The sequence below is a fragment of the Labrus bergylta genome, chromosome 6 (genome assembly GCF_963930695.1).
Source record: "Labrus bergylta chromosome 6, fLabBer1.1, whole genome shotgun sequence".
NCBI lineage: Eukaryota > Metazoa > Chordata > Actinopteri > Labriformes > Labridae > Labrus > Labrus bergylta.
In genome coordinates, this window is record NC_089200.1 from 22,708,939 (window position 1) to 22,735,709 (window position 26,771).

Consider the following 26,771-nt stretch of genomic DNA (forward strand, 5'->3'; position numbering starts at 1 on the left):
TTGCCTTTATTTAGATAGGACAGTAGATAAAGAGAGTGGGGAACGGCATGCGGGAAAGTAGCCACAGGCTGGACTTAAATCCAGGCCGCCCATTTGGACTATAGCCTCTTATTGATTCTTGATTCTCATATTTTTTGGAGAGTAAAAAGAATAAGGAATATTTCACAAACATAAATGAGGCGACCTTCATTGTTGGTACTTTAAGGCTCTCCAGAGTGCACTGTCAACTGTGATTTTTATTTTACCCTTTCATATTTAAAACTCAATATTACTCTTTCTTATTAGGAGAGATCAACAAAAATAATTAAAAAACAAAACTATTTACATATTTAATGGAAAAATATTTCAAAAATATAATAGAATATTTTTGGTTTCATAATCGATGTTGTTAGTTATTCTGTTAGCAGTTTCAGATGTGCTATGATTGCACAAATATCAAACAAGGTTAAAATCTTTGGATGTTACTTTGAAAAAGTAGATATGAATAAAGTAATTTGGAGACCTAATTGATGCTGACTTGACAGGGACAATGGAGTTTAACCCCTTCACCACAAATCTTCTGACATCCCTCCTCCTTTCTCCTAATTCACTCATCACTAGAGTGAGTTTCTGCTCTTCAGGGAGGAGAGGTGCTCTCTGAACTCTTATCTGAGAAAAATATACGTTTGAAATATGTAGACTACTGAACCTTAAATGCTCCATCATATTGGATGTGTTACACTTTGTTGTATCATTGTTGTTTTTTTGTGTAGCTCATACCGCTCTTTGATCACCTGCTGCGATCCTCTTTTCACAACTTCTTTTTACATACTTGGTCACAAATGACGTAATGTATGTCAGTACAGCAGGTCCTGGCAGATAATACAACTTTTATGGATGGCAAGATTCTCACCGGTTCAATCCTGAAAGATTTAAGTTGTTGTTTGGAACAGAAAAGAGAAAAAAGAGAAAATCTAATCCACCAGTCTCAGAAATAATTTTATACCCCACCCTACTATTAGTTATTCAGCCCCAAAATATGTTGTGAAACAGGCCTCCAATAGCATTCAGAATTAAAACCTACACATAACATAAACTCACAAAAACAAGGTAAAGGCTTTTTTTTCTACAGTTCAAACTGAAAGGAGCTTATACCTCGTAAAATAATGTAAGACCACAGATTACTGTGCTGCTCTTTTATGATCAGGAATGTTTGAGTTCACAGAAAGCAGCTTTCCAAGAACTCGTGCAGAAAGGGAATCTCGAGCTGAGAGAAGAGAACAAACATTAATCCTCCATGTTGTTTGTGGTACCGTTATTTTTAACTCCTCGACACTAACTGATAACAGCTGATTGGAGTCTTATCAGATGTGACAGCTCTGGGAGAGAAGTGATGATCAAACATGTGACACAGCATAAAGCTCAGTCTGTCAGTGATTAGAAAGCAACACTTTTACTTTCCTCTTTTCCCACAAGACCACGAACAAGACCCGTTTTATTTCTGCTGGAAGTTTGACAGAATTTAGTTAAAAATGGCAAAAACTTCCAAGGCATTGAGATGCAGCCATAACACGTTTTTACCATGGACCGTACACAAATATGGATGTTAAACGTTGTTAAATAATGAAGCCAAAATACCCCTGCACAGGGGCTGGTGATCTAATTTTGAGCCAAGAAATGTGCAGAAGGCCGCTGGCTGTATCTGGTGGAAATGGCGCCCTGCCCCTTCCTCTGAACAATACAGACATTAAGGTTCCTGCTAAAAGGTCAAAGGTCCCTCAGGTGGGTTCAGTCCACATCAGAACAGATTACGGTTATGGAAAGTTTAATGACTCTTTTGTTAGTGTCTGTTACATTTCCTCTCGCTGTCCCTCCTCTATTCTTATAATCCAGTGCACCCAGCAACGCAGGGTCCTCATTTGTCAACAGAGCTGTCAATCATGGTGTTATACTCCTTTTTATATCATCAAATAACTAATTACATCTAAACTTCTCAGAAAAATTAACACTTGGAAATAAATCAGCATGAAAAGAACTAACTTATAAGACAGAAACCATGTTTGTGAAAAATTTATGTGGCGTGTATTTTGATTTTATAGTTTGACCCATGTCTCATCTGTTAACATGGGGGAGGTGGAGTTTATGACCTATAGTGCAGCCTGTCAGCCGGGGGAGTTCTGAATGTTTTGGCTTCACTTACCAAAGACATATATTTGTACAGGTGTTATATCATATACTTTTACTTGTATAATGTTAATTTTACTCTAATTAAGTTGCTTGTTAGCCTATGACCTGTACTGCAGCCAGTCAGAAAAAGAGAAGTCCTAGACACCCAATATGGGGACATTTCATGTTTTTAATTATCAAAAATTGCAGGCAAACTCCTGCACATTTTCTTAATTTCACATGTACGTTGGCCTATCTAGCTCCTCCCACTTTTCCAAACATTGCCAACGTAGTTGTGCAATTTAGACAGTGCTTTCTTTCTTTTGGTTGAAAAAAACAAGAAAGAAGATCTGTAGCTTTTGTTTTTTCAAAGCTGTGATACTTTTTCAAAATGAAAGATTGCCTCATTTTAACTGTCATGGTATCAAAAAGTATTGATCATTTTGACCACCTTAGTGGAAGGTGTAGCTGCTGTGGTTGTTGTGTTGTCGTACCAGTCTGACATGTTCCTGTGTCTCTGCAGGAACGTGTATAAGGACTACAAGAGTCTCGATCTGGCCTGCAGCTCTCAGGAGCAGCTCGACGGCTGGAAGGCGTCTCTGCTGCAGGCCGGAGTTTACCCCGAGAGAGTCACTGTCAGTACACCTGTCTGCACCTCACCTCACTTTACCTGTGTGCTGTGTGAACTCAGAGAGCATGTGCAGACTTTAAACTCCCCCTGTCCTTCTCTCCGTGCTCCCCCCTCTCCTCTTCTTCCAGAGAGAAATAGAGTCCCCCACCCCTTTATCCCGCTCTGTCGTTGGCTCCTCAGAGCAGCATTCTCTGCACATGATGTCACTGCAACATGTGCGTGTGTGTGTGTGTGTGTTCCAGTCTGTTTCTAATCAGCAATTCCTCGTCCCTCACAACCCCCTCCCCTTTACTTTCTCCCCCCTCCCTGCTCTCCCTGCTCCTCTCACAGCCTCTTTTTCTCCTCAGAGTTCAGAAAGGACGACAAGATATGAACACACTCACAAAAACACACACACAAGACACAACTCTACAGCCTCACACAGCTCACACATCTCTATCAGCATGAAGTGACCACAGCATGTTACTCCCCACTTGTTAAAAGCTCCTTCGTGTGTTTGTGATTGTTTTAATCTGTGTACCAGTTGTTCTTTTAATATTACATTGAGAATCAACAACCAGTAAATTAAAAAAGGATTTGTTTTCCGTTACCAAAAGATTTGATTTTAATTTGAATGCATGTTGAAAGAACGAATAAAACACGGATCGTATTTGTGTGTGCACCTCCCTCAGGTGGACGAGCAGGAGAACGGAGCTCCTGAGAACCTCTCAGACCCTCAGCTGGAGCGTCAGGTGGAGACGATCCGCAGCCTGGTCGAGTCCTACATGAGCATCATCTATAAGACCATCAAGGACTTAATGCCAAAGACCATCATGCACCTGATGGTCAACAGTGTGAGCGCCATCAGAGTCTGACGTCATTTAACATGTCTGTATTTAAAAGGGTAGTCGAGTCTGCGTAGTATAAGTGTGGTTGTAGGAGGTTCCAAAATTTTGGGTATTTTTTAACCAGAGTGAAAAACTGAGCAGTTCGGACATCAGACAGTTCAAAACATTTGATAGTACAAAACAATTGACAGAACAGAATAACGGAACTATACAAACATGTTTAAAAAGCGCTTCACAGACTTTTGGACCAAAAAAAAAGGCACACATTCACGACCAACTGAAAACGGCTCCTCAACCCACTTTTGGTTCACAACCAACGAGTTTAAAACCACTGCTTTACAACACCACTACTGGCTGTATTAACACTGTAAGGAAACAGGAAGCAGGTTTTAAGTCATTATCATAAAACTTTTTGGCGTCGCTCCATTTTTGAAGAATTTGAAAACCTTCTGACTTGTCTCCTCAGTGAATGATCTAATATGAATAATAGAATCTTAGTATGATCTGAGTACAACTAGTCTTTACTCCATTTGTAATCCATGTGTGCTGCCTCTCTGCAGATGAAGGAGTTCATCAGCTCAGAGCTCCTGGCTCAGCTCTACGCTCTGGGAGAAGGAGCAGCTCTGATGGACGAGTCCGCGGAGCAGCAACAGCACCGCCAGGAGGTGCTCCTCAAACATGTCGCCCTGAAGGAGGCTCTGTCTGTCATTGGACAGATCTCAACCTCCACTTGCACCACCCCTCTGCCTCCACCTGTGGACTCCTCTTGGATCCAGCCCTCAAGGTACACAAACACACACACACACACACACACACACACACACACACACACACACACACACACACACACACACACACACACACACACACACACACACACACACACACACACACACACACACACACACACACACACACCTCAGAGGTATTCACAGTGTTTCTGTCATTTCTGCTCCTCCTTTCCCCTTAGTGTTGTTCCTCAGAGGGCATCAAGCAGAAGGGGTCGAGGTATCGCACCATCTGCACCTCACCTGCCCCCCCACACTGGACCCACTGCCTCTTCAAGCACTGATGGCCTTACGAAGCTCCCTAGTCAAGCCCACCGGCCTCCACCCAGCGTGCCGAGGTGACTCTGAAACTTGCAAAAAGTCTTTGAGCAATTTAGACAGTGTGCAGGAGCATGCCTGCAATTACTTGCGATTAAACCCAAGAAATCATCAAAAACTAGGTGTCTGGGACTTTTAATTTTTATTGCCATGGTAACAAAAAGGTATTAATTTCATTAGATTTTTACTAGAATCATATCAAAGTTTAAAAATGTGGAATGGAGACAACCCTTCAACACGCACCCAGGCACACACACACACACACACACACACACACACACACAGGCAGCAGAGGGAGCTGGGTGGGGGTCTTCTGGAAAATGTGTTTCTCATATATTGTTTCCCATCAGCCCCGGCAGTCAGGACTCCTCTATGAGCAGCCAGAGCAAACAGGTCGAGCTCCTCCACTCCGTCCATCATCCCCCTTTCCTCCTCCTCCTTTCCTCTTTTCCTCTATGTCTTATTCCCCTTCTCCTCCTACTCTCCATCTTCATACCTCACTCCTCTCCCTCTCCATCTTCATCCCCCTCTCCTTCGACTCCTCTGTCTTCACCCCCCTCTCCTTCTCACCTCCTATTTTTCCTTCATCCCCCTCTCCTCCTCTTCTTCCTGCATGGATGTCTTTCAGTGCCTCCCCAGTTTTTTCTCCTCTCCTCCTCCTCCTCTACATCTTCATACCCCTCTCCTCTTCTTCTCCTCTTCCTCTCCGTCCATTTCCCCCTCTCTTCTTCCTCTCTGTCCTTATCCCCCTCTCCTTATCCCCCTCTCCTTCTCCCCCTCCTCCTTCATGCATGTGTTTTATTGCCTCCCCAGTTTTCCTTCTTGCAGTCACAGTTATTTTCCCTTTTTCTTTTTCTTGAACATTTCTCCTCTCCTCCTCCTTCACGGTTCCTCCTCTGCTTTTGGCGCGCCTCTCCTCTTTCTCTCTGCCTCATTTCCTCTCTGCTCTCTGACGGTTCTTTAGGTTCTTTCCCTCATACGGACTCCTTCCATCCGACCCTGTGAACCCTTTTCTGTTTCTGTCTGTTACCTATAGACGTTACCCCGCACAGGAACATCCAGAAAGTCTAGTTTTCTCACCGTGGTAAAGTTTTTGGACACACTGTGTTACAGTCAGAGTGTCACATTGTTGGAAATACAGAATAAAGATCCAACATCTGGATTTACTTCTTCTACTGTTACTAATAATGCTGTTAATGTTAGCATTGTTTAACCCTTTTCTTGACTCCTCTTCTTTCGAGGTTTGAAAAATCTGCAGATGTTGACGTTGGAATAAATAGGAATATTTTTATCCTGTAATGAACTGAATGCCTTTTAAAGTTTCAGTTCTCACCAGTAAAAACAGCACGGCAAACAGGCCAAGTTTATTCATTATAATCAGAGGATCAGAGGATAGAAAAAACAAAAACTAAGATGTAGCCACCTTGATGTCACACATGCGTTTTTAGCAACTTTTTTAATCAATCAATTTTTACTTTGACACCATCGATTCATAATGAAAAACATTATCTGCAGACACTTTGCATGAAGAGCAGGCCTAGACCGCCACACTCTTGTATTATATTATGTTATATTATTTACAAAGACCCAACACTAAAACCATGATGAGCACAGACCTTGAGTTTTGTTATTTTAGCTGCTACCATCTTGGTAATTGAGCCACAAGTGATATTATAAGGGTAAGAGGGTGGAGCTGGGTTAGCAAACAGCAAGTTATCAAAGTTACACAGTTAAGACACAATACTAATTCATTAGCTTACAAGCCAAGTAGGGTTCTCACAGACACAGATAGCTGCTAATTGCTGTTAACATGTTAATAAAATAAAGTTATGAAGTGACTGAGAGTGGAGGACTTGCTGAAACAGGTATGACCCTCACCTTTTGGAAAGATGGACGTGAAGCCCCTTGCTGGTTTGTTTGCAGTTTAGAAAGTTTCTGGTTTGGTATTTTGGCTGACATTTTGGTTTCCTGGAGCCAGCAATGACCAGATTTGGAGAAGAGGGCAGGGCTGAAGAGGAGGGAAGTGTCCATATTTGAAGATGTGGGAGAAGTGCAAAGGTTTCCAACCCCTCCCCTTTTCCAAACATGGGTACACCCCCTCCTATCCAGCCCCGCCCACTTATCCAAATGTGTTACTTCTTGAAACATATAAATAAACTAAAATGTTTATGTTGCTGGTTAAAGTTTGTGTTCTGTTTATGGTGTTAAAAAAACTGTGATGTGATCTCTGCAGGAGGAGTCCTCCAGCTATCCCACATGCAAAATAACCGACCATCCTGCACAGGATTCAGGACTCCATTACCCATGTGCCCCGGCTGCAACTGAATGGAATAATGTGTAATCCAGCTGCAGCTCGATGCTCCTCTGGGAGTCTGTAGGATCCACAGATACTGTTTTCTACATCAGATGTGAATGTCTGCTGCCTCCTCACAGGGCTGAACTCTGTACATAAAAATACTGACTTATATCACTTTTAGAAAATACACATGCACTATTTTTTACTGTTTTTGAATAAACAGGTGTTCTATTTTTCAACATTTATCCTGATTTTTCATTATTTACAGGTTTGCAGGAATAAAATAGATGATAACGACCTGTTCCTACTTCCTACTAAGAGCTCTTTTTGCAAATTAGTCATATTGCTTCCTCTGAAAAAACAGCATCAGGATATCAGAATTTTTAATGATTTGATATTTTTCAACGCCTCCTGTTTTAAAACAATATAATCATATGGACAGGTACAGTCATATTTTGCGGGACCGGTTTTTTAATGCCTCTGCCTCAGGTCATGTGCCACCAGCTGTACTGTAGCCCTCCTCATTAGAGTTTTCATGTTGGAAATTTAAACTTTGATAAGATTATTGTAAAAATTAAAAATCAAAGGATAACGATACTTGTGACAATACATCAGCAACAAACATAGAAGTCCAAGGATCAGGAGCTTTGGTTTAAAACGACAGAAGAACTGTAGTCTTTTCTTGTGTACGTTTTGGTACTCTTTGATACTCTCTGTTATTAAAATAACAGATTGTATCAATTTAAAACGAGGTATTGAAAAGTATCAACGTTTTGACAGTTTTAACAACCTTGGTAAATGTTGCACGAGGTGAGGGAGTTCTGAGAAAGCCTTAGACATCTGACATTGGATGGTTTCTTGTTTTTAATTACCCAAAGTGCAGGCAAACTCCTGCATGGTCTATATAAAAACTTCTCATGAACCTTTTTCATTAGCACAAAAAATGTTCTTGTAATTACGCAAAACTTTTTCATGAGCACAAAAAAAGTTGTTGGCACAAAAAATGTTCTCTTAAGTAGGTAAAACTTCGGTACTGAAACATTGCCAATGTAGTTTGCAGGACTTTGGACTGATGTTTGTTGCCATGGTATCAAACCGGTATTGATATTTGATATTTCCTAGAATCATATCTACGGTTTTGGTGACAGCCTCCAGTCTTCACACTACATGCATTTATATTTAATATGTTTTTAAAGTACTTCATTTAGTTTGTGAGAGAGCTCTATGTGTTCATTGACACCAGCTGAGTGTTGTGTGTACATTAAAGAATTACAAAATTGTTCCATGTATCTAAAGGGTCAACATCAGTCTCAGTTACTCTTTTAAAAAAATCAGATCCAGCCTGTGAAGAAATAAACTTATACAACAGTTTGGCTGGAAAAACAACAGCTTTAATCCTTCAGAGTGAGTCACGACACAGAATCCCCTCCTGAGAGCAAAATGAAGGATTTTCTGTTCAGTCAGAAGAAATGTTAAAAGTTCCCATGCAGCTTGATTCTGAAAAAGCAGAAAGTTGGGGAGGAGGAAACTGAAGATATGCATTTTCAATTCTCAGTATCTAAATCACACACAAAAAAACATCTGCTCATAGGTCATGTGTTCATGGAGGAGGGACACTAAAACATGAAACACCACCAAGGGCAAGATGAGTCATCACCAGGGATTTTTTCCACCTAGAAAACCAGAAGTGTTATTAGGAAAATACGGTGGCCCTGAAGGTCAACACCAGAAACATTTCATGACAAAATAAAAATATTTCCTAAAACGCAAAAACAGTTATAAGAGGCTGTTTGTACGTCTCCTCAAATATTTTAGCTTTATTTTTTGGGCATTTAATGAATTTTGCTTAGCGTTTTATTAAATGTTTTTTCTTTTAAGTGACATTTGTTTTGTGTTTTTTGCAATATTTTTTGTGTATTTAAAAAAGAAATGCACTGAGGGACATATTTTAGCATTTCATGAAATATTTTTGGATTTTGTGACTTTTTTTTATGTTCAGTGAATTTTAATTTTTCCAGTTGACCTTCAGGGCCACCGTAAGAAAAAACCTAGAAGACGTGCTTGTTTGTTTGAGTTCTGAAGCACGTGATGATCACGGCAAAACAGGTCATTAAAAAACTGAAACATCTATGTCATTGAAGAAGTGTAACCGAAGACTCTTGTTTTGGATTTGTTTTGGCACTTTTAAGTAGAAAATCATTTTTAAAAGCCTTACATGCTTATCAAACACGGTGTGATGACACTGATGTATATGATACAATATGAAACAAAGCACTTTATTTTCCACTTTGGGAAATTTGTCTTAGACTCAGGTGCTGCAAACAACATACCAATGATGAAAACTTAGATATTAACCGTGGGCTAGCCTTACCAAAAAATGACCTATGTTGGTTCTTATGCTGCTTTCATGTGGTGTACATGAACACGTGCTCAAGTCGGAACAACAACTCGGAAACTTGGAAAAGAATGAGTTGCCCGACTTACCGACTTGATGTCAAAATATGTTTTTTTTTGTGAACATACTTTTTATTAATTCACTTATTGCACATCAACTTTTTGCTCAAATATAGGCCTAACTATTAACGGTTACATTCCACAGATCTTCTTTGTATCATCAACGCTGATTTGTGCCATTTTAACAGCATTCCGACTTTCCGAACTGAACGACTTCCGAACTCCAAAACTTGGGACCACCCGAGTAGCAAATGAGTGCAGTATTACACAAGTCCCGTCTCTGACAGGCTAAATAGTACGAAGCCCCCGAAGTCCTGAAAAGTAAAAATATATATATATATATCTTGTGTGCACAAGATAATTGTGACTATCTCAATAAATAATTTGAAATTAATTTGCCTCGGCAAATTGTTTAGTTCAGCCTTATGGAGATAACGCAACATAACTGAAATGTTATAACGTAATAAAAAAGTTATAATATAATACCTTAGAATTTCATAAAAAGGAAGTTGCTGCTTTAACTCACTGCAGGTTAACAAAACGTACTGTTTTAAGTTATTTTTAAACATTACTTGAAAAATACAAACACTGAATTCCTAACCCTTTACTCAAGGGTTACATATTGAGGGTACTTAGAAAAATGAAAAAACTCTGTTCTCATGTTTGTATGTGTACGTGTTAATAAAGTAAGTTACAGTACAATTCTATAACTTGTAGAAAATGGGTTTTTTGAAAGTATTTGACTGAAGTGCTTTGGCAAACCTTACTTATTGACATTCGTATCAATATGTAGGCTACATACATAATTATCTTGTGCGCACAAAATATTTGTTTTTTTACTTTTTTAAACTTAAAATACAATCACAGTGTAGGATTTTTGGGGTTTGAACGTGGGGTGGCCAATCAGATTTCAAGGGGGGCCCATGCCACACATCTGGACACGCCCATGGTGTCATATCATCAACATCGACATTTTAGACTAGCGAGTCAGCATCAGCAATCATCAACCCATAGTGATAAAAACACTTCACCTGTTTCAGAACGACACAACGCATTCAAAAAGATTCGATTTTATAAGCAGAAAATATTTATCAATTCACTTTGAAAGTTAGTCTACACTTTGTTGTGGATTAAAACTGTGAACATACGAAAAGGTTCCCTTTGTGAATAAAGAGACTTGTTAATGTTCTTATTATAAAAATATCAAATTTAAAACTCGAAAAGGATCAATGAACTTCTAATTTATATCAAAACCGCATAACAATAAAACCAAGATAATTTTTAATAAAAATAATAATAATAGTAATACTAATTAGGCTACTAAAACGATCCCAGACGTACAGCGTGACGTCGGGTTTACGTCACACCTCCCCGTATCTTAACATCCTCCGGTCCTCCGAGCAGCGGGGAGCCGTTCAGCCTCAGCCCGACTGAACCTTGTTAGAGTCGGGCTACTCTGTGAGAGATGGCGCCTCTCCAGCTCTCCAAGCGGGAGACAAAACCAGCTTTAACCCCGCTGAGCAAGAAGCCGAGAGGAGAAGTGAAGGTACGCCACCTAGCGACCAACACACACACTGCAGACACACACAGTCTGCTGGTGAATCATCACATATTTGATTTCTTATTCACGGAACAAAGTGTTCACAGGGCGGAGTGTCACTGAAGTATTTTGTTATTTTATATATTTTGTTTTTAGATTATGTTAAAAGGAAAGCAAACAGGAGAAAAGCCGATGTGTCAAGAGTTAATGATTTTATATCAAAACAAAAGTTTGAACGCTACAACGGTTACACACATTTAAAAGATGGCGCCCTCTGCTGCCCCCTGTGGGCTGAAGCTTTAAACCTGTAAGACATCTCAACAGGTGTTTCCAACCAGCTGACACAACCTGTGTGACGTCACTGATCAGGCTGTGGTCTATAAGTCACAACAAAGTGGTTTTATGTTTCTGCAGAAACCAAAGAAACACGTTTTTTGTCATTTGTTTACTACTGGTTAAACCTATATTCACTTATTCATTTTCAGTAATAATTGTTTGTGTTTCCTTTCTCAAAAATGTTCAACAATATATAAAACAAATGTATCAATCTGATAACTAAAAAGCTATAAAAAGCCTGGGCATATAGGCTAGTGCACTAAATATATTTGTGTAACATAACAAACATACCACTGGCCATTCTGCGTCCTTGTTCATAAAGCTTATGAAAAAAAGATAATAATTATAAGAAGAAGAACTGTAAATCATTTATTTTGAGCTTATAATGGATAATATAAAATGTTTTTTCCCTTATTTTATATATTTTTACATTTTAATTTTGTTTCACTTTATTGAGCTCTTGAGAGGTTCTTCTGTACTTTGAATGTATCTGATATATATATAATGATATATATATATATTATATATATATAATATGTAGATCTCATGGCTGGGAAAGTTTCTTAACATTCCACTACTCTTCTATATTATATTTGTACATGTAATTTATATTTATTACATTGATTTTATGTTCCTAATGTGTATCATTCTTGGCTGGAAAGGTACTATTTTACGATGTATTATTGTTTATGTGAACAATGTGGAATTAAAAAGCAGCTTCAAAACATTTCAAATAATAACATTTCAAATAACTTTCACGCACACTTCTCTTACAAATATATATTTATTAGAGAATCAAAAAGTAATAGCCATAACGGACCAAAGTTAAAGAATGAATTGATCCAAAGTTTGGGGCCGGATAGCAAAAGTCAGAAAAAAACATGGACAACCCTGTTGATCCTTAAAGGTTAAAAATAACGATATTTAGGATTTCATATTTTTATTTATCTCATTAAAAAGAAACACAACTGAAGATCAGTTTTCCTGACTCTCAGAACAAAGACTCAAAGCCTTCACGTCTCTGACAGTCGGCTTAATGTGACGCCTCCGAGGTTACAGCCTGTCCTGATCAGCCTTATAGTGGTTTATACCTCAATATTTACAGTCTATGCTTTATCTGAGTCATCATGAGAAACTAGCAGCAAACATACACTCATTAAAAAAGTTAATTACATCAATAATATGCTTTCCCTCCTTAAAAAAAAACAACGTAAAAAAATTCAAGTGAACTCGATCTGACGGTCTAAAATAAAAAAATAAAGCATCATGAAGCTTTGATTTCTTTATTAGTGTATCAAACTGGGATCCAGTTTAAATTGAGCTTCTGCTAGTTATTCAACTTTTTATTCAAAACTTTTAATAAATATAGGTTGGTTATCATGACCACCAACATTTTTTAATACAAGCAAAAACATCAAATGATATCAATACCGGTTTCAACATCACAAAAATAAAAATATGAATTCTGTAGCACCCAGTATTGGGTAATATCTTGTTGTTTTTAAATATCACAAGTTGAGGCTTTGAGATTTTTAGTTCATTCCTCTCCTACACAGCTGTCTGATGAAACATGTATTTTTAAGTTTCTGTACTTTTTGATAATATTGATCATTAAAATAAAACTGACAGAGACTTTATCAACTCGTGGTATTTAAACATAACTGAGTATTGAAAAACCTTATAAGAAAACATTTTATATAATTTCAAAACCCTTTAAAAATATATTCATTTACACACACACAACAGTAGATCAGTTAAACACGGTTAAACATCGCTGATATGAACCTGGAACAGAATAACAAGTGTTCAGTGTTTAGAGTACCAGATTTTAAATCTGTGATACAAATGTAGTAACAATCAAATGATATCAATACCTCTTTGATACCACAGCAACAAAAATAGAAGTCCTAGACACCCAATGTTAGAAAATGTATTGTTTTTAATTAGCATAAAAATCAGCTGAGATCATGCACACTGTCTCAAACACACAGACGACGCATTTGTACAATTCAGACAGTGTGCGGGAGCTTTTTCTTAAATCTGACTGAAGACCTGTGGCTTTTTTATTAAGCTTTGGTGCCTTTTGATACGATCTATCATTAAATAACAGAGACTGTATTGTTTCAGAACATGTGATATCAAAAAGTATCAAAGTTATTTTGTCTGCCTCAGTCAGTATTTCACGAGGGGAAATAAAATCATCAACACTTCAGAGATGAACATTAAAAACTTCTTCATGATCTCTGCTCGAATATAATGAGGAGTGTTCACATGATGAAACTGTGAATTATCATGATGACGGTCAATGAGTTCATAGTTAGTCCTTTAGTTTAACCCTTTGTGTCTCTGACTGTGTGGGTCAGTTCAACAAGTTCAGGTCCTCGTGGATCTCCGCCTCGTCCCACGGTCCCTGGATGTTGTCTTTGTGTCTCTGCAGACGCACTAACAGGAGGGGGCACAGCAGAGTCACACTCCCTAAAGCCAGGGCTAAGAGAACGGCGCCTCCTGGTGACTGAGACCCCAGACCCCCAACTCCTCCAACACACACTCCCACACAGAGCGCTGTGAAGTGTGTGGGATTGTTCTCCCGGAGCCTCTGCAGCAGGCAGGGCCACAGGGCAAACACCTCGAGGGCACAGCTCAGCATGGCAAAGGTGTGCAGAGCTCCAGGTAACCTGGACGCCAAACACACTGAGGCGAACAGGGCTGCGTTCAGGGAAAGGCTGCCAGGGGGGGAGGGGTGAGCATAGGGGAAGGACACCAGGTGTGCGAGCAGCATCACAGCGGACATGGCGTACACGGTGTCGGTGCTCACCGACTCTGTGAGCGTCTTTAGAACCGGAGAGAAACCAAACGTGAAGGAGAGAAAGATGGCGGCGCTCTGCAGGTCAGCCAGACGAGTCCGAGTCTCACAGCCTGACTCGACCTGAACCGTCAGGGACTGGTAGAGTCCATAACCGAGCAGAGCGCATAGCAGGCTGCTCCACAGGAGAGTCTCAGGAGACAGCAGACCCTGAGAGCAGAGCAGAGATTTGAGTTTATCAGGCGCACCAGTTTCAAATATCCTCACAAAAAAAATTATTCTGATAATGTTTAAGTGAACATTTTCAGGATACTCTGAAAACTTCCAGTATTATCAAGCAATACATTGTGATAATATTTATATCAATCAATTCAGAAAAACAACCATTGTGGTCAAATTTTTGCCCAGAACTGGAAAAGTGTTTGACCTATGAGGAGCACTTCTGAAGCGTACCTGCTCCATGTAAAGCCACAGGGAGATAAAAATGGCGACACAGGACAGCTGCTGTCCCACAAAGCCCGCCTCCTTCACCACAGCCCAGTATCTGTAATGTCTGAGCCCCTCGTTCCTCCGTAACTCCTCCAGGAAACGCCGGTCTACGTAGTTATCAGGGAACGGCTGACGCTCCCAGAGGACCTTCCTCCAGGGCACCGCTGTACCCGGGGCCCCATCTGGCCCCATCACCCTGAACACACAAGATGTTAACTCATCGGCAGCTCAAAGTTACAGGCAAAAACAACAAGAATTAAGATCCAGGCTCACTCTGTGTCGACCGGTTTCTAAGATTTATTTCTCGACAGAAAAATATCATATGAACAGTTTTTTCCCCCCTAACAGGTCACATTAATACAGCATCATTTAGAAGCAGGAAATACAGTGTACTGCAGCATATGGTAAATATACTGATACATACATAAGCACCTGCTAAGACAGTATTACAGTGAAGACAAGCTGCACCTGTGTGTGTGTGTGTGTGTGTGTGTGTGTGTGTGTGTGTGTGTGTGTGTGTGTGTGTGTGTGTGTGTGTGTGTGTGTGTGTGTGTGTGTGTGTGTGTGTGTGTGTGTGTGTGTGTGTGTTCAAAGAGTGGTGACGTCTCGTGTCAGAAACGAATACCTCTCCGTTTAGTTTCAAATTAAAAACATATCTGATGAGAATTTTTTACGTTTTGTTGACAAAAAATAGAAACAAATAGATATTTGTTTAAAACACTTTCCGTTCTCAACATCAGTAAACAACGACAAACTGATGCACTCGGCTGAAAGTCACCAGATAACACGGTCACATTTTGAACCGCAACACTGAACACCTGTAATGTCACCCCAAACATCGTACTTTGGAGGCTAATCTGCTAACCCTTTCCGACAAGTCATGTTCATCATTGAATTAAATATCAATCGGCTGATCTGATAAGAGTAAAAAATGATCCGTATTTTATCATTCTGACGGTGTCAGTGAGCCGTAACCAGATCAACCGGAGGACTGTTTTGACAGCTTAACGGAGAAGCTAGTACTCATACTTCATGTGTCTTTGACACAGCGATAAAAAGTCATATGTGAGTTAAACGTGTCTCCAAGATTGGCAACACGTTTGAAGCCTGTTAAACTACCTCGAAAATGTCTGAAAATGTTTATTTTCACCTACCTGAACTTGTATTGAGATCAGCTCCGATACTACTACAATCTCAACATGTTTTTAGCCCGGAAGTATAGCTCTTTGTTACAGAGCTCACAGCGCCCCCTCTGGTGGACATCAGCACCTGTCTGTCAAATTCATACTGATCATAACCTTGGTTTATCAGTAGCTCATTTATACATTTACACAAAAAGAGGAGTCCTACTCAAGCAACTGGAACAAGTCTGAAGTATAGAGAACATCTGTTAATCATGTATCAAAAGGATATTGCAAAAATGTTTGATATGTGACTTGACCTGATGTCTCCTTCTTTAACAGGTGTCTGTGTTGAACATTTGTGGCCCCTTCTTAAGACCTACAAATGCACAACCTTACATTCTAGCAGACAGGTAACAAAGCCTTCTTAAATGAACCTGTTATCATGATGTTGAAAATTTGAGTCCTTTCGGGCAGTGTAATCTTTTCTCTGTCACTCAGCAGCATCCCAAAGCACAGACAGCGGTATGCTGTGAGTTTTGTGAGGATCAAACCTGTGAGCTGCAGCTCAGGGACAAAGGACTCACAGAGCACGATGGTAAACTCTGCAACACCAAACAAAATATGATTTCCATCCTAAAATGTTGAACAAGAACAATTTTATAAAAAATAAAAATCTATTTTTCCAGATTAACAGGATAGAGCAGAGATAAAGTAGATATTTTTGTTTTTAATAAGAGGATGAAAAAGATAAATGCAAAAACATTTCACATGCTGCAAAAAACAGTTCAGAAAATGGAAAGGGTAGGACCACACTATTTGTTTCTTATTCGCCAAAACCAAAGTCCTTAGCAACAGTCAAACGTCAGAAGGTTTTTGCAGTAAGTGAAATGTTTTTTTTAGTTTAATGATGTGACTTAAGCATTTCAGGAAATGACTTGTGTTTCAAGATGTTGTTTATGTTGTTTCACAAAATGCTTTTGTGTCATTAATGTTTTTGCTTTTCACAAAAGTTTTTGCATTTCATTTCATTACATTTTTGTTTTCTTTGTAAAATATTTTTGTTTGTTTTAGCAGTTGGCCTTCAGGGCCACCACACAATAAGCTTCTGCTTGACCTCTTCCCTGTTTTGTTTTTGTAACCTATCTTGTTGTTTTCATATATTTTTTGTGTGCAATTAAAATTTCTGTGAAGAGTGTTTATCTAGTAATGAAACAGAATGAGGCTAATAATGTTTCCTCTTTAAGATCTACAAAAGCACACCAAACTAATAAAAGAGAAAAGGGATGATTTAATTGTATGTTATTTTATATGGTCCCTGCTATAGGATCTGTGTAAGACAAGGAGCTCAAAGCATGCTGCAGACAGCATAAAAAAATGTCGACACACCAGATTCCTTGTTATTTGCATTTTACAACTTGTGTAACTGCACATTCACAGGACAAAATCAGATAAAAGATTCTAACTCTGCAGGTGTCAGGATAAAATAAAACTCAAAAAATTCACACATTTGTTGTCATTCTGCTCTAACATAATCATCTTTTTCTCCAGCAGCAGGCAGCATCATGTCCTCGTGGATCCTTGTCACAGAGTACGATCCTCCCGTAAGTATCCTAAATCAAAGTTTCACTCTGTGAGGATGAGTGAAGAAGGTGAGAACTTCATCCTCTCTGTCCTTTCAGCTTCGCTGCACAGTGTGTGTATTCATCCGGAGTCTCGGCTTCTCTGAAAGAGTGTCTCATCATCCGTCCTGTGCAGAAGCAGGTCCAGAAGAAAGCAGCAGCTCAGTCATGAAGACACCTGAAGGAGGCGCTGTTTTCATCCAGGTAACTATTCACGAGCTGTGTCCATGTACAACAGGTATAAATCAGGTTTCTATGAGCTCATTAAGAACACAACACAACACAGAGGTCAGGAAATGTTTAATTTATACACATTCATAACTACAGGACATTAGACATATAAATATCTTATACAGGTCACACTCCCTGTGTCCTCAATGCTGCTTCACGAGAGGAGAAAAGATTTGTAAAACTGTGTGGCTGTTAAATCAGAAACTAATTCCCTTCTCAGTAACTTAGAAATACTTTAAAAAATATATCCTGATTGTAACTGCAGGGAACAAAAAACACACAAAAATGACATTTTTAGACAGACTGCGTAAAGTTTGGTTTTATAGCACGTCCAGCATTAAGCTGTTGTATTCTACGGAGACCCTGCGGGGACATGGGCTGGAAAAAATTAAAGTTTTCTAGTAACCATGAGAAAGTTTTGCCTGTGCATCAGAAAGTTTCTGCCATTCTATACCATGAGGTGAGTTTAATGGTCTTATCCCATCTCTGTGAGCCAGAGGTATCTCAGAGAGTTTAAGGTGCTCATGCAATACTTTCTCATGTGCTCAAAAAACTTCTCTGTTACACATGTAAAACCGTCTCAGACATGAAAAACGTTCTCACGCGCAGTAAAGACTTTCTTGTGCACACGTAAAACGTTCTTGTGCAAATAAAAAAACTTGTAAAAACCTTATGAGCATTTACAACTTTGTCAAGGGCAAAACAACTTTACCAAGAGCACAAGAAATGTTCTAATGAAGTGCATGAAAAAACATTGTGAACATATAAAACGTGTACTTGCACATGTTAAAACTGTTGTGGCACTTGGTCAAGAACACTTCAGTGTTCAAGAAAAACAACTTGTGAGTATCAGAAAATGATTTTGAGAGCACCTAAAACTTTCTCAAGAGCACAAGAACTGTCCTCTTGTGCACAGGATGCGTTTATTTTAAGTTTTAACTTGTTTTTTTTTAAATTTTGTAGACCTTGTCCCTTTAGGGCCTCCATAATCTTCATATTGATTAGACTCGCTGTATCTTTGTTTTACAGTGCAGGGAAAACTCTGAAGATGGAAACATGGAGTCTCCATCTGTTTCATCTGTGCTCAGGATTAATAAAGACACATGAAGCCAGGCCACTGTAGAGTCTGAATACAACAAAATGACTTCACGCACACAACGGGACAGAATGTAGAAAACCCTCATAAAAATACTTTAAATGATGCTCCGAGAAAATGAAAACATGTTGTTCTGTGGCGTCAGAGGCAGTGCAATGATCATGTTAGTTTGAAAATAAAAAAAAGAATTAACAAATAAAGCAGAATTAACAAAAAGAAAGAGTGCAGTGCAGTATTGGTAATGACCTTGCAGGTGTCAGGAGGATAGAAATAGACTCCTGTCACCAGAGAGACGGGCAGCTGAACATCTTCACACAGTAGGTGGCTGTAAGAGGACACCCCCCCCCCCACTCCACCATCCAACCCTCTGACCCTCACCCAGCAGGCGTGAGGCATGGCTAGGTGGCATTTGGGCCACCAGGAGAGGAGGGCAGCAGTTTCTTCTTCTACTACTTCAGGGTACTTTAAGTGCTAAGGAGCAGTGTTAGCATTGTTAGCAGCATCCTTAGCCATCTCAGCTGAACCTAATCACCTGAAAAAAGTCTGACTCTTCCAGAGATGTTGTGGGACGATTTTTATCCTTCCTGGTACAGATTCTGATACCTAGACTTAAATATTTGCAGATCCCAAGCACCTCTGCAATTCTAGCTTTGTAAAGAAATATGTTATTATCTAACAACTACTTTACTAACTCTGTATAGACAGGACATGATTACTACAGGGCTGTCAAAACTCCAAATGATTAAACCTCAATATGATTCTAATAAAAATCTAACATCATTACCTTGGCAACAAAAATAGAAGTCCTAGACAACCAACTGTGCTTAATTTCTTGGTTGAATTACCAAAGACTGCAGGCAAACTCCTGCACACTGTCTTAATTGCATGCTAACATGCCATCTTAATTGTGCAATTTGGATGCTGCTCCCCATCTTTTTCCCTCGCGGCAGCTTATGGCTAAAAACATGACTAAACATCTGAAGATTTTTTTAAACTTTGGTACTTTTTGATTCTATTAATAATCAAAACAACAGATTGGTTTGTAAAAAAAAAAAAAAAAAAAACGTGGTAAGGAACAGAACAGAATCAAAGTATTGAGACTTTGAAAACCGGTCTCTACCTGTTGCATGGCCTGGTACGGTTCACTTTAAACTATTCAGCTGAGAAACTTAATCAAGCTAAGCTAACTTAGCAGCAGCTTGTCTCGAGGCCTCTCATAACGCTCTGTTTCCTCTTAAGAGTTATGTAGAAAACCTGATTCTTAACATGAAGCCGCTTTATGTTGCAATCTCACCTTTTTTAAATCATCTTAACATGACATTTTGAAAAAAAATGCCTCAGGTGTGTGGCAGGAAAACACTTAACGCTTCTATTGACTCCCATTGACTACAATTGGACACTTTGTAGAGGAAGAAACATTTGAATTTTGTCAGAGCAGAAAATGATGGTATTTGACCCGTAGATTTACTCGAGTCATTTTGATGTTAGTGTCTGTATCTGAAAAACTGTACTATTGACAAACATCACAAGATGGCAACAGGAGAAATATTCAAAAGGCCGCTGACAGACAAAAAACAAAAAAAGGCTTAGTACAAAGACACCTACACAAACTTGTTCACCACTCCTGTTTGGCAGAAATCAATTCTTCAGACAGCGGATCATTTCTTCATCTAGTTCAAATAAAACATGTCCTAGAAAAAAGGACATTTTGGCAGCTGAATGCTTAACTTTAGACTCCAATAGAAAAATAGTTGCATCATAAACGTGCTCGTTTTGTCACTTTCTGGGAAGAATAACAGCAGCTCAAGTAAGGCTATAAAAATGCACGAGTTTTGAAGGAAGGAGAGACAAAGAGACAGAGTTTGTAAAGTGGTTATAAGTTTCTGTTCCTGATCACAGACTGATCACAGTGTCCCTTTGACTCCAGTGTGCTGAAGATCAGAGCAACAACAGTGTGGACTCCAGATGTCAGTTTAAGTGTGTGTGTATGTATGTGTGTGTGTATGTGTGTGTGTGTGTGTAGATGACTTCCTGAATTAAAAGTCAGGAGAAATGAGAAATGAGAAATGCAGAAAAACTTTCCCAAAGGTTCCTGTGTGCAGGTGAGTTAGTCTCTCTCTCTCTCTGTCCCTCCGTGTCGGGTGGTGTTATGTGCGGACTTTCCTCTTGTCTTCAAAGAGCGAGCGGACCAGGTAGATCTGAACCGCCGACACCAACATCATGGCGACCATATTTACCACCGACCAGAAGTTCACCCTGTCGAAGTTACTCTCCTGCAGGTTTCTGTCGCGAGCCTCGAACGCCCGCAGCACCGTCTGGATCTGCACGCTCTTCCCTAAACGCGCCTTCACATTGTTGATGGCGTCCTGCAGAGAGGAGACACCAAGTCAGACTGAGGAAACAGACAGCAGTAAGAAGACCTCACAACTACATTCAAAACCGTTGATGAGGCTGTTATTGTGATGCAGGGTTTCAGTCCTCTGGATGGAGCTGAGATGTTTTTGGTAATATCAGCAAAGTTAGAACAATTGGTAAAAGCAAATATTTAATTCCAGAGAACTTCAATTTGATCAGATTTAAACATAGTCTGATAAGGTTTCCTTTTTCACATAATTAGTAGTTGAAAAAAGATAATGTGTTTTTATTCCTTCATCTATAGTACAGGATAATGGAGAGAGTGGAAAACTTGGGGGAGAGAATGGGGAATGACATGCAGCAGAATTCAAAGAGGGGGTCAAACCTGTCTGCGTTAAGGATTATTGCCTCTGTACAACAAAACAACTAAACTGCTAGGCTTCAACTTAACCCTCCTCGAGGGAAAATGTATTTTGCAGCCAGGTAAAAACAGACGACATACAGAAAACACAAGCACATAGACCCAGACTTGAAAATGAACATCAAACATTAATGATATAAATACAGGCAGACATCAGGTGACAACCTGGCATCAAGATTATATAAAACATCATTAAAACCAAAAATAAAAACCATCATCAGGGTCACCAGAAGAGAAATGTCTTAAAACTTATGAAGAAACAATCACCTGCTGCCGCTCGCTACACGAGCAGCGCCCTTAGATATTGATTCCATTTGAAATACTGATATTTTGTGTTTAAGAGCAACTGTAGCAAATGAATTTCCCCCTGGGATTAATTAAGTATTTCTGATTCTGATACCTTGAATCATGATAACATGGGATGAGACAAAATACCATTACTGAGATATATAGTCACCCTGAATCGTGTGATAGAAATATTCAATCGTTGGTTCCAAGTATCCATATCTTAATTAAAAATCTGCCGGTCTAAACAGATTTCCCTGATTTGTTCCCTGAAGCTGCAGCAGAGTCCATGACTCTAGAGTTTTTAGCGTACATGTTTCAGCCTCCTCCAGAGTTTGTCTCATGAAAGAAAAGTTCTGAAGAGCTGGATGACCAGAATGATGCAGGTGACATGGTAACCCATGCAGATGAATTGGGGATTATGATAAAGGAAGAGTATGTGATTTTTCACACTTAAATATAATAGAAATCAAGTATATCCTCTGAAAATCACTCTGTGAGTCATGACTGTCTACAATGAGTGTAACACCCGAGTCCCACTGTCTGTGATGTTTTCTGAGTCCTATCTTCAGTTTGTTTACATCGCCAGGACGGCCGGCTGACTCCTCCCCTCGTGTATAAAAGTTGTTTAATTGAGGGACTAGAGAAAAGAAGAATAACATACTGTACTCACTGCTTATTTGAATGTCACGTAAGTGTTTTTAGATTACAGTCATTTCGTGTAAATGTACATGCAGCGTGAAGATACGAGCAAACTAAAGAGCGCTAGCATTAGCATGCTAACACAACAATGCAGCGAGTTTTGGTTTTTTGCTGGTGTTCAAGGGACATCCAGACATCTGCTGGATCAAAAAGTCACATATTCTTTCTTTAAGTAACAGTGTGTGCAGTCTATTTAGAGCTCTTTCGCCTCTTGTCGCTCCACCAGATGTGTTGCTTCCTTTACGACAATACTTCTTCCTTCACAGCTGGAACTTTAATTTCCTGTCTTTGAAATGAAGCCTGTGTGACTTCTGACACAGATCAGGTCACTTGGTGAGGAGTGGTGCAGGCTGCTGTGGATCAGCTGAAACAATTGGCTGCCCTCGGATAATAGGTGACAGTTCATGACATGCTCTATTCCTGTGACAGCCTCCTTGTGACTTTGAATACATCAGAGTTTTTCCATTTGCCCCGTGTTGTAGTAATGACACACGTCTGGGTTTCTAACTCACAGCCGGGGAGAAGTTTGGTTCTCCAGCAGAGCGTTACCGACCTCAGCCAACATCTGAAACCGTCCAGCCTCATGTGAGACTGAGCTGGAGTTTAAAAACAGCTCTCAGTGCTTTCACAACTTCTCCCTGAGTTTCAGAGTCTCAGTTTCACGGCTGTCTCGCTTTGTGTTCCTTAAAATATCAGCTTCATTTGACCATTACTGATCATTTTCAGACGATCACAGCTGTGTTAAAGACTATGGGAGATTTGTTTGTTTGCTGTCATTACTACTACCATGCATTCATACTACCATGAATCAGATATTGTAGCTATTAAAGGCAGGGTTGGTAATCTTCTCCAGATACACTTTTTAAAGATTTTGGTTGAAATTATCTTTAGGTCCTGATAGAAATTATTAACTCATGTGCTCTGAAAAAGGAAAAAAGAAAATCCGTCATCAGTGACGTAGTTTCTACACAATGCAAGTGATGAGCATCCCTAACGGTCACTCCGAGGGAAGTGGATGTGACTGCTAATCTTAAACAACAAACAGGTCAAATCAACCAGTTAAGGATGATTGTGATCTACTGTTTTTTTTTACATTTAGCAGGGATTTTTCTAAACCGAAACATCCACAGTGAGGTGAAACAGATGTGGGTAACATCTCTGATCATCACAAAAACTTAACCTTGTTGTTCTCAGCAGAACAACAAATATATCTACACAGTGCCAGCTCTTCTTCTCTTTTTCCCCCACTGTGGAGGTAGGTTGTGTGTTATTCTGTTGGCAGCTTGTTGGGTCACTCTGCCCCTCATGACTCTCTATGAGCAGTGGAGGCACAGTGACAACAGTCACAGCGGGCAGACAACAAGAGAGGGACAAAGTCTGAAACTACCACGGAGGATCAAACTAAAACACTTTGATTCAGTTTGTGCTTCTGACTGGTGACTGACACAAACAATCATAATGTAAATCAAATGTGGAGTGTACAGCATGTTGCACTCACCATGATGTCCTCCAGCTTCATGTCCAGTATATCTGTTCCGTGGACGTACTCCTTCCAGTCGTCGGGGTCTTTGTCTGTGTCCATGTTGTCCAGGATCAGCTCGAAGAAGATGAGCTTCTCAGAGACGGAGCTGAACGAGTTGTCGAAGCAGAACATGTAGTCTCCGTCCTCCGTTTCAACCCTGGAGGGACGAACAGGAAGTGAGAGATCAACTTGGTAATAGGGTTGTTATAAAGACTGAATTCTAAACTACAATACTGTAACCCAAATCGAGTTATATCAACGCCTGTTTCAATACCATAGCAACTAAAATACACGTCTTGGGAAATCCCTTGTTTTTTCTTTATCAAACAATTCAAGAAAACCCTTACACACTGTCTTAATTGCTCAAATACATTTGCATATTTGCCAGGCGTACACTGTAGGATATCAGGCAGATTTAGGCCCGACTTTAGAGTCAAACCACAGATTTCTAAATCAGGCTTAATCTCAGGCCAATTGCGCACCATCAGTCGTGCAGTGTACATTTTACAACGTGACATGGAAGGGGATATAAAGGTATAGAAAGTTTTAAAAACCTTGGTCTGTAATTTAAGTCCACCTCCTGAATCATGTGTGTAACTTACGTGTGCACGCCGTCTGACTTGCGGTAGTCGCTGTACAGCACGTGGCCAGAAGGAGAGGAGATTGTGAAGTCTACGTCAAGACCTGCACCATCTAATACCTGCAGACAGGTGAGGACAAAACAAGGAGTAAAATAACACACATGATCACATTTCTGTGAGTTAGTTTGGCTGGATATTTTCTCCAGAGATTGAAGCAGCACTTGATTTATTTTTAAACAAAGAATTTGAGGAATGCTAGTTTTTCCTCTCATGGTCTCCACTGGCCTGTCCTCCATAGTAGACACTACAGATGTGTAACATGCTTAGAATATCTCTCACAACCCATGGCCACCTCCCTGTAGTCAAATGACACCTTGACACACTAGAAAATCCATCTCAGGGGTTCAGAGCTGCAAGCGTAATAATATCCTGAAGAACTGGTTCCTAACAATATGAATATGAAGGTGTAAGTGACCCAACCTGCTGCCTCTCTTACACAACACATGGTTGTGTTTAACATGGCAGTGTATCAGAGTGGTTAACAACTAAGGGAATGAGAACCACTATGTTGACACTAACCATAATCTTAAAAAACAACAACAACACATATATATATATATATATATATATAGTAACAGAGGAAAAAGGACTGACTCTTCAATTTTTTTAGAAGGTGTGAACTGGAACTGTTTAGAGGTGTCATGGTTGATGGAAATCTGAACTGGAAATCACATGTAAATTACATTAAAGTGAAAATATCTAAAACAATTTCACATGACTCAATGATTGATTGATCCATATCTGACTTACTGTGTTGAAGTATGTTGACATGTCATTAATTAGTAGTTAACAGTATTCAAAGTACGTTAAAAGCTCCAAAAATACCTGAAAAAAAAAAAACTTTACTGTCACAGGAATTCGTGTATGGAACAATCTTAACAGAGAAATGAATGAATCTAAATCAAACATTATATTTCATCAAATAATTAAAGCCAGGGTGAGGAGGAAATATGTTCTTTTAGTTTTTGTTGTGACAAGTAAATCATTTTATGGTCTCTATTTTATTGTATATAACCAGCCTATGTGCTTTGTCAGGAGGGATGGATTACAAGATTCTTCATCGTTCTGCTCCTTTTCATTCAAGACTAAATGAACACGTGTGTCAGGTGTCAGGGTGTTGACAATATCAGAACATTAAACTTCAATATAACAACATTGTCATTACCTGTTTTGATACCACATATAAGTCACGTGGGAACCAATTATTGGCATATTTCTTGTTGAATAGAAAGTATTTAACATTTTGACAGCCCTCCAGAGGTGATATCATTAATTTGACATTCAGACAACATGTTTAATTTTTTTTTTTTTTTTAAGTTATGATTATATGCAGCTATATCTGACCTGATATTCAATCTCCAGGGCGGCATCTTTCCTCATAGTCTGGTAGAAACACTCCTTTCGACCGGGGGGGAGAGTGAACGTGAAGTCGCTGTCCAACGACTGAGAGAAGCCAGCCACTGCCACGAACCTGTCCGAGAACAGAGCGACAAACACGGACAGGACACGCAGAGCCACCCCGGACACCTCCATAGTGCCTGAAAGTTTGAATAAGCCTAAATGAAGCTACAGCTGCTTGCCTCGGTGTCTGTACGTGAACGGCTGTGTTCGTCCAAACTTCACTTCTGTATAAATATTCTGACGAGTGTCACAAGTTCAGGACCCCGCCTGTTCAGAAATGTTTACATATATTTGCAACTTCAAACACTGATGGACACACTTACCCAATTTATGCTAATCTAAAGAAGCGAATTATCTACTGCATTTGCAAGTTAGTATGCATTCACATTAAAAGGCAGGCAAACTTTCGACACCAGTGTCGAAATGCACTCTGGGATATGACGTTCCTTTTTTCAGCGCGTGTACCAAAACTGTAGTAACAGTATCATGATCATCAGCATATCCATGATCCATACATGCAAATGGTCTGAAAGGAAACCCAATATACACCAGTTTAAAAAATGAATGAAAATGTATTTTTTTAACGATGGAACCACTGGCTAATAAGAAAGCCATTAGGACTAAAGCCAGGACATCATAACTATCTTTATTTTTAATTTGATACTCTTACTACTTACTTCTTAATTACTAACCCTTTTTTTTGTAAATCAACACCCATTCTTTGTCATTTTTTTACATGATATTGTT

At 39.5% G+C, this 26,771-nt stretch overlaps 3 protein-coding genes across 4 annotated transcripts in view; 1 reads left to right on the plus strand and 2 right to left on the minus strand.

Annotated features, from left to right (window-relative positions):
* The window catches only part of dnm3a (dynamin 3a), a 29,322-nt gene extending 22,078 nt beyond the window's left edge, over positions 1 to 7,244 (plus strand). For both annotated transcript variants that reach the window (XM_065956024.1, XM_020631783.3), the window contains 5 exons: positions 2,669 to 2,780; positions 3,448 to 3,609; positions 4,164 to 4,387; positions 4,574 to 4,729; positions 6,943 to 7,244. In XM_065956024.1, coding sequence (XP_065812096.1) covers positions 2,669 to 2,780; positions 3,448 to 3,609; positions 4,164 to 4,387; positions 4,574 to 4,729; positions 6,943 to 6,976 — 688 coding nt within the window. In that variant the 3' untranslated portion in view covers positions 6,977 to 7,244. The remainder of the gene's footprint in view (positions 1 to 2,668; positions 2,781 to 3,447; positions 3,610 to 4,163; positions 4,388 to 4,573; positions 4,730 to 6,942) is intronic.
* A 5,360-nt stretch (positions 7,245 to 12,604) lies between these two features.
* pigc (phosphatidylinositol glycan anchor biosynthesis, class C) lies at positions 12,605 to 15,885 on the minus strand. The gene is made up of 3 exons (XM_020631757.3): positions 15,782 to 15,885; positions 14,592 to 14,823; positions 12,605 to 14,348 (listed from the first exon to the last, which is right to left on the minus strand). Exons 2-3 carry the CDS (start codon positions 14,817 to 14,819, stop codon positions 13,695 to 13,697), a joined length of 882 nt encoding a protein of 293 aa, XP_020487413.2. The 5' UTR covers positions 14,820 to 14,823; positions 15,782 to 15,885; the 3' UTR covers positions 12,605 to 13,694.
* Positions 15,886 to 17,653: 1,768 nt separating this feature from the next.
* Positions 17,654 to 26,266, minus strand: tmed5 (transmembrane p24 trafficking protein 5). Its single transcript, XM_020631901.3, has 4 exons — positions 25,968 to 26,266; positions 24,585 to 24,682; positions 23,959 to 24,139; positions 17,654 to 21,063 (listed from the first exon to the last, which is right to left on the minus strand). Exons 1-4 carry the CDS (start codon positions 26,154 to 26,156, stop codon positions 20,845 to 20,847), a joined length of 687 nt encoding a protein of 228 aa, XP_020487557.1. The 5' UTR covers positions 26,157 to 26,266; the 3' UTR covers positions 17,654 to 20,844.
* Positions 26,267 to 26,771: the final 505 nt, after the last annotated feature.

Coding starts and splice junctions, on each gene's coding strand:
- pigc (XM_020631757.3), bottom strand. CDS start 14,819: ATGGGGCCAGATGGGGCCCCGGGTACAGCGGTGCCCTGGAGGAAGGTC. Junction 14,349..14,591: donor TGTGGCTTTACATGGAGCAG/GTACGCTTCAGA, acceptor CTCTGCTCTCAG/GGTCTGCTGTCTCCTGAGAC.
- tmed5 (XM_020631901.3), bottom strand. CDS start 26,156: ATGGAGGTGTCCGGGGTGGCTCTGCGTGTCCTGTCCGTGTTTGTCGCT. Junction 24,140..24,584: donor AAGTCAGACGGCGTGCACAC/GTAAGTTACACA, acceptor TCGTCCCTCCAG/GGTTGAAACGGAGGACGGAG. Junction 21,064..23,958: donor TGAAGCTGGAGGACATCATG/GTGAGTGCAACA, acceptor TCCTCTCTGCAG/GACGCCATCAACAATGTGAA.